The sequence below is a fragment of the Podarcis tiliguerta genome (genome assembly GCF_965153285.1).
Source record: "Podarcis tiliguerta genome assembly, chromosome: 14".
Classification (NCBI taxonomy): domain Eukaryota; kingdom Metazoa; phylum Chordata; class Lepidosauria; order Squamata; family Lacertidae; genus Podarcis; species Podarcis tiliguerta.
This window is the reverse complement of record NC_139547.1, coordinates 10,767,285-10,773,809: the sequence shown is the minus strand read 5'-3', so window position 1 is coordinate 10,773,809 and position 6,525 is coordinate 10,767,285. Positions and strand designations below refer to the sequence as shown.

Sequence of the window (6,525 nt, the reverse complement as noted above, 5' to 3'; positions counted from 1 at the left end):
GTTTCTCATCCGGAGCGCAAACCGACGACACGCCACCAACCCCACATTCCCTGATCACCGGAAAGATCTCCGCCCCGTCCAGCACAGGACGCGGCCCCTTTAAGAAGCGACACCGCCGCCGCTGCGCACCCCGCCCAAACCCGGGGGGAGGGACTTCGCGTGGAGGGTCAGCGAGCAAGCCAATGAGAGCGCGAGGTTGGGATAGCGCGCGCACTCGGGGAGGGAGGGCCACACCGCCGCCGCCGCCGCTGCCGCCAATAGGCTGGCGAGTGGGCGTGGCCAGTGCCGGGCGATCGCGAGCTGCCGGGAATGACGGCTCCGCGGAGGGGGGATCGCGAGGGGCCGCCGGGCAGGTATGCGGGTTACATCATCCCCGTGTCAGACTGCACGTGGGAACGCGGGAGGGATGCGTGGCTGGGACCCGGGAGCGGGGAAAGAGGCTCCTCGGCTGGGACGCGCCTCGGGCAGGCGGGCGGGGGGCTCCCTGTCCTGCTGCTGCCCGCCTGGGGCTCGGGAGCCGGGGGAGCAGCAGCCCTTTCCCCGCGCCTTCTACGTGCCCAGGGTCGGCCTGCGGAGAGAGCGGGACCCGGCGGCTCCTGCCTTCGCTCTCGTTCTGATCAGCGCAAACGGTTTCCCCCCAGGCTCGTCTCTCCTGGATCTGAGCGGTGGTGGGATAGAGGCGGGGAGCTTCGCTGGCGCCTTGGCTTATGCCGTCGTCTGGAACCTTTTGGGCCAGGGCAGCCCCTCGAGGAAAGGGTAAGGGGCGGCACGCCTGGCGGGGGTCGGGAGGGAGGCGCGGGCCGGTGCCAAACCGGCGTTTGAGACCCTGGGCTGGCCTTGGGGGCCGAAGGGGGAAACTGTGACAAGCCACCCAGAATCGCTGCTGCGTTGCTTTTCCTCACTGCAAGCCGCTTTAAAATGCCTTTACATATTGTGATTTCCTCTTGCTAACCAGCCCTGAGACCTTAGGAATGATGGAATTGTAGAGTCGGAAAGGGGTCCCTAGGGTCATCTAGTCCAACCCCCTCGCCATGCAGGAATCTCAACTAATTGGGAAGGGTGTGTAGTTAATAATTATAACAGGTGGAGCCCATTTGCTCATTCTGCTGAGTGGGGCCCTTGTACTTCTGCCTTAAAGTCCTGCCTTGATGGCACCACTAAGTACGGTGGCTGAAGTTGCATCTGCATAACTAGGGCTGTGGCAGCACCCTGCCGGGAATGAGCCTGGTAACAGAGGGGCTCCCTGATGGCAGCCAGAGTCTGAAGGGGCCACTCCTCAACAGCCTTGGTGTGGGTCTCTAGGCCGGGGGACAGTGTTGCCCAGTCTTAACTCCTATAGCACAGGATAAGTCCCGCTTGCCAATGGGATCCCAGCTGCTGCTATAGCAGGTTTTCCTCTCTCAAGCCAGGATGGGGGAAACTGTGGCACTCTGGATGTTGTTGACAATCAAGAATAATGAGAGTTGTTGTCTAGCGACAGGTGGAGGCCTGTGGGTTCCTTAGCCTTATTCTGAAGAAGGCCTTTCAGTCATTTGTGAAGCCCAATCTGTAGACTGTTCATATCCTAACCTACCTCACAGGGTTGTTGTGATGGTAAAATGCACACGGGGTTAGAGTGGGAACGACTACATACATTGCCCTGACCTCTTGGGAGGAAAGATGGGACCGAAATGCAATTTAATAAATAAGGTTATTGTGCTGATTACTGCCAGAGTGAGTGTGAAAACTGATTAAATTGCAGCAGGACGTTTCAGAAATTATCCCTTGGGGGTTTGGGAACATTTGTTTGCACTACCTCGTGTAGTAGGATAGTTAAAATAAATAAACAAAAAACCTGTTTTGCTGATGAGAGAATTATAGTTGAGAGACCACTTGCTCGATGTCACTCAATTGGTGAGCCAGTCGATTCAGGCACAATTCTCAAAGGCCTTCTCTGTGTTGGCAGCCTGTTTACAGGGTGCATTCCTTTCAGTGGTATGGTTGTTGCTGATTCTTTTTCTTTTGGCACCAACTTAAGGCGGATCTATCTACTCAAGCTTTTGGAGGATGCTAATTCAGCCAGCCTTGTGACAGAAGTAAGGAGCTGTGCTGCAGTCTTAAAGATTCCTAATGTTTGGTGTATTCTGATTATGATATCTTATCCGCTCTGTTGTTTTTGTGACATGGAATGATTGTTTGTGGTTGTCCTGGGGTCATGAATGATGAAGGGTGGGTCAGAAATATTGTAAATAATCAGAGCGGAGGGCTGGATCCTAACCCTTTTCACTCTTACAAAGCTAGGGCATTATGAGGATGAACAGGCTGCAAGAATGAGTTCAGTTTTTAGAGATGAGCCGATGATGTCTGGACTTGGGTGCTTCTGCAAGATAGCAAGGATCACTTCTAAAAATATTTGGATCTGGTGGCCTTTTCGGATGCTTGATCTATTGCTAAAAAGTTTCTTTTAACTCTGGAATTAAAGCCTTGATGCTTCCTGTCAATGCCCAACTCCCCTCCAGGTTTAAGAGCGATGCCTGCTGTCCAGAGACACATGTCCCAGTTGCTAAAATTGCATCATACGGCCGTGTTGGGCAGGGAGAGGTTGAGTGGCAGATTTGGAAGCCGTGGTGTCTTGCCATTTCTCCATACACAATCCTGGCTTTGTTGCTGCTGAGTTGGAGAACTAAACTGACGAGGAAGCCTCTGCCGTTTCTGATTCCCTAGAGCCCAACAGGGAAGGTCACGGGAGACGAGTGAGGCGTGTTTTGCAGCAGACACATGTGGGCTTCTGTATGTTAATGATTCCCAGGTGGAAGTTTTGTAAGCCTGTGTCTGGTGAGTTAGACAACTTTTATTTCAGGGAGTGCAGTTATGCTCTCACTTCGGCTGGTGCTTGGGGAGCCTGTGCCCCCTTTTGATTGCCTCTCCTTTGGGTCATCGGCAGGTTAGATTTGCCAGGTTCCTGCGGCTGCCAGCTGACGAAGCTCTTTATGGCATGATTCTGGAAATTCTTCCCCCTGCCCTGGGTGGGATGGCGTGGATGAGACCATCTGGGAGGCCTGCCGTTCTTTGCTCTAACAGGCCCGGCATTGTTTGCTTTGCACTATTACACATCTATCTCTGCCAGTGAGGACAGAATGTCTGATTTCCCTCCACCTCCCCTCCTTTTCTTTCCTTTTGCTGTGCTGTCTTTTGCTACACTTGGGCATGCTAATTATTTTTGGTGTTTTGCTCTTCCCCCCCTGCTTGCCAGAGTGCTTTCTTTTTCCCCTGTGACATATGCTGGGATATGAGAAACCGGGGCATCGCGTGACCTTGAAGTTTGGAGGGAAAGCTATGCAGGGTGGCTGCAGCTCTCCCAAAGGACTGTATGTTTCCAAACATCTTGTCCACTTGGCTCTCCGCTGAATGTAGCTTTGTCTCTGTAGCTGTGTCCAGAAGCTGCTTTTGATGGTGGCAAAGCAAAGTAACAGAGGCTTGGAGGTGGGACTTAATTGCTCTCTGTAGGTGGGCAATGCCACCACCCCCAGTGCCAAAACAACGACAGTAGGTCCCAATTTCCCAGGTTGATTTGATTCTTGGATGCCAGTCTGGTGGGTATTGTCTTAGAAACTTTGATTGTTTTGCTTGGCCGGCTGGCAAATTGCTGGGAAAACCCCCTAGAATATTTGGAGATCTAGGTTTGTAGAAGGACTGTTGTAGAGTACTAGAGCCACATGCTGTGCCTGAAGAAATTCCTGGGCTTGGTCTCCAGGTAAGGCTCGGAAAAACTTCTCTCCCAAATTCTGGGCAGATGAGCTTTAACACAGATGATACTGAATTGGATGGGCTGATGCTACAAGGCATGTGTTCCTAACCTGGGTATGTACCGGCTATGACGTTTGCCTGCATCAATTTTGATCAATGTCTTGTCTTAATGACCCCAGATTCTTCTTGAATGTGGCCACTTCCTCCCAATTGTTTATCATTGTTGCTAGCACGTGTGTGCGGTGGATGAATAGCTTGGGATCCGTCCATGGAAGACTATAGTGATTGCTTTTTGAGAACATATGACCAGTGTTCGAAGTTCCCCAGGCGCCAGGTGTGTTTTGCTTCTGGCATGGGTCTAATTGCAACTACCTGGGCACTGGAATGGTGACCACAGTTTAAAAACCTTTGCATTAGTTCATCAGAAAAATCACTTCAGTTTCCTCTGTGTGTGTTCCTCCTTCTTGCATCCTGGGACAAGTGAATGGTTGTAGGAGCAAGCTACAAGCTAAGCAGTGTAGCTGAGAATTGTAGAATCGTAGCATTGGATGAGACCCCAAAGGTCATCTAGCTCGCTCACCTGGCGAATAGCCATTTCTTTGTGGCGGCCGTAACCTAGATTGAAGGTGCCATTTGGAACCTGGCTTATATATCTGAGTTTATAACATTGCATATAACAGGGTGGATAAAAATAAATTATATATATATATATATATATATATATATATATATATACACACACACACACACACACACACAAATCAGATTTATTTATTTAAATCAGATATCTTTGATTTATATCAGTTTTTTTTATTTAAATCAGATTTTTCAACTAAAATGCTTTTGGAGGAAAAATCTTTCTAAAGATAGTTTTCTATTTTCTATTATTGTCCAAAGGCTATTCATCAGGAAATAAGGATTTGTTTTAAATTTTTCATGTGTGCTAAAACTCAGTCTAAGTTTTTTTTTTTTTAAACCGTTTAACCACATCAGTTAACAAACATGGATACATATGCTATAATGTTATTGATTTAGTTAAATAAATTGTTTAAATTGTTATTAAGTAAATAATTATTTTTCTCCTTCTAATAACGTACAGCAGAAAAGTTGTCCAAATATAAACAGTTAACTTATTAAACCTTACAATAATTTCATAATTATCTGTCTATGCAATTCTAATAGTATAACCAAATCAGTAATGTTTGATATAACTGTAAAAACTACTCTGAACATTTATTATTCCAAAAATGAAACCTTCATCCGGTTGTAAATATTAAGGAGGAGTGTTTCTGTAAAAAAAATGATTTAAATCAAGTCTTACTGACTAGTGATTTAAATCAAGGCTTTACTGACTAGTGATTTAAATCGTGATTTAAATCAAATCCACCCTGGCATATAACAAGTCCTGCTGCATTAGGTCAAAGGTCCATGAATTTTAGAATTTTTCATGGCCCTCCATTGTGATGAGAAGTACCAGGCCATGTGTCAGAAGCTGCTGCCGTCTTAATTACCGTATTTTTTGCTCTATACGACTCACTTTTCCCCTCCTAAAAAGTAAGGGGAAATGTGTGTGCGTCTTATGGAGCGAATGCAGGCTGCGCAGCGATCCCAGAAGCCAGGACAGCAAGAGGGATTGCTGCTTTCACTGCGCAGCGATCCCTCTTGCTGTTCTGGCTTCTGAGATTCAGAATTTTTTTTTTCTTGTTTTCCTCCTCCAAAAACTAGGTGCGTCTTGTGGTCTGGTGCATCTTATAGAGCAAAAAATACGGTACTCCTAATACCTCTTAGCCCTGCCTTGGATGCACACAGTGTTGGAGGTGGGGCCCAGAGGCATTTGGGATAATGAAGATGGCCACTGTAGCTGCCTCCTCCACCCTTTCTCTCTGCCACTTTGGGCTGAGGGAGTGCCAGGAGTCTGGTGCTGGGCTGCTTTCATCATCCACTGGAGCATGAGGACCTGCCTTATACCGAGTCAGGCCATTGGTCCGTGCAGCTCAGTGTTGTCTGCATGGATTGGTAGAGGCTTTCCAGGGTTGCAGACTGGGGACATTCCCAGCCTTAACTGGGGATCCCAAGGATTGAACCTGGCGCCTTCTGCATGCAAAGTTGAGGTGGGGAACCATCTGTGGTGCATCGCTGCTGCAGCCTCCCACTGCCACTCCCTCTGCACACACAACCCAGTAAACTTTGGAAGGTCCCAGTCATGAGCTGCTTGCTCCGACCTTCCCTAGACCAGCTGCTGCCAACCCTGCCCTGTCCAGCTATCCTTCATATGCACTCATTTTTTAAGATCCCACCAAGTTCTTTGGTCGAACCAGTTTGGCAGGTTTCTGATGCACTTCCAAGACGTACCTGAGGAAAACCAAAACGAGCTCTCAGAGGTGACCTGAGTACAGCAGCAAGAGACATTCACATTTTTGTGTGAGCATTGTGGTTGTCGGCATTATACCCATGATTGAGGCCCTCTTCTGCCGTCTCCATATAATTTCTAGTTCCTAGAGCAATTTGGTTTTTTAAAAACACCCAAAAGGAAGGACATTGAAGTTCTTGTGTGGTGCATTAGAAAAATGAACCTAGCAACACCTTGCAGGAATGCACTGCTGTCCAAGGACTAAGAAATCAATAGAAATCATTAGGAATGAAATTGATTAGATCAGAAGTTGCTTGCCCATCTGGTTCAGGTTGTTTCATCACTGTTTATGAAAGTGGCTAAGAACAGCTGTTATAATTAGGAAGGCCCGAGGAACATTCAGTCACTGTAGTGAGGCTCTGTCCTTACCCCTCTTATGTTTTGTTTTG

The 6,525-nt window shown here is 48.0% G+C and overlaps 1 protein-coding gene across 6 annotated transcripts in view; it reads left to right on the top strand.

Moving 5' to 3' along the window:
• Positions 1 to 259: 259 nt before the first annotated feature.
• GRAMD2A (GRAM domain containing 2A) overlaps positions 260 to 6,525 on the top strand; it is a gene marked incomplete at its 3' end in the record, with an annotated part of 67,250 nt that continues 60,984 nt past the window's right edge. The window contains exons 1-2 of one of the 6 annotated variants that reach the window (XM_083412182.1): positions 260 to 353; positions 642 to 756. Coding sequence is in view for 3 of the 6 variants with exons in the window: in XM_083412178.1 (XP_083268304.1) it covers positions 407 to 756 (350 nt within the window). Of the gene's footprint in view, positions 354 to 404; positions 757 to 2,538; positions 2,815 to 3,018; positions 3,841 to 6,525 lie in introns of those variants that run through there. The other 5 variants (XM_083412179.1, XM_083412178.1, XM_083412184.1 and 2 more) reach the window with 5 other exon arrangements.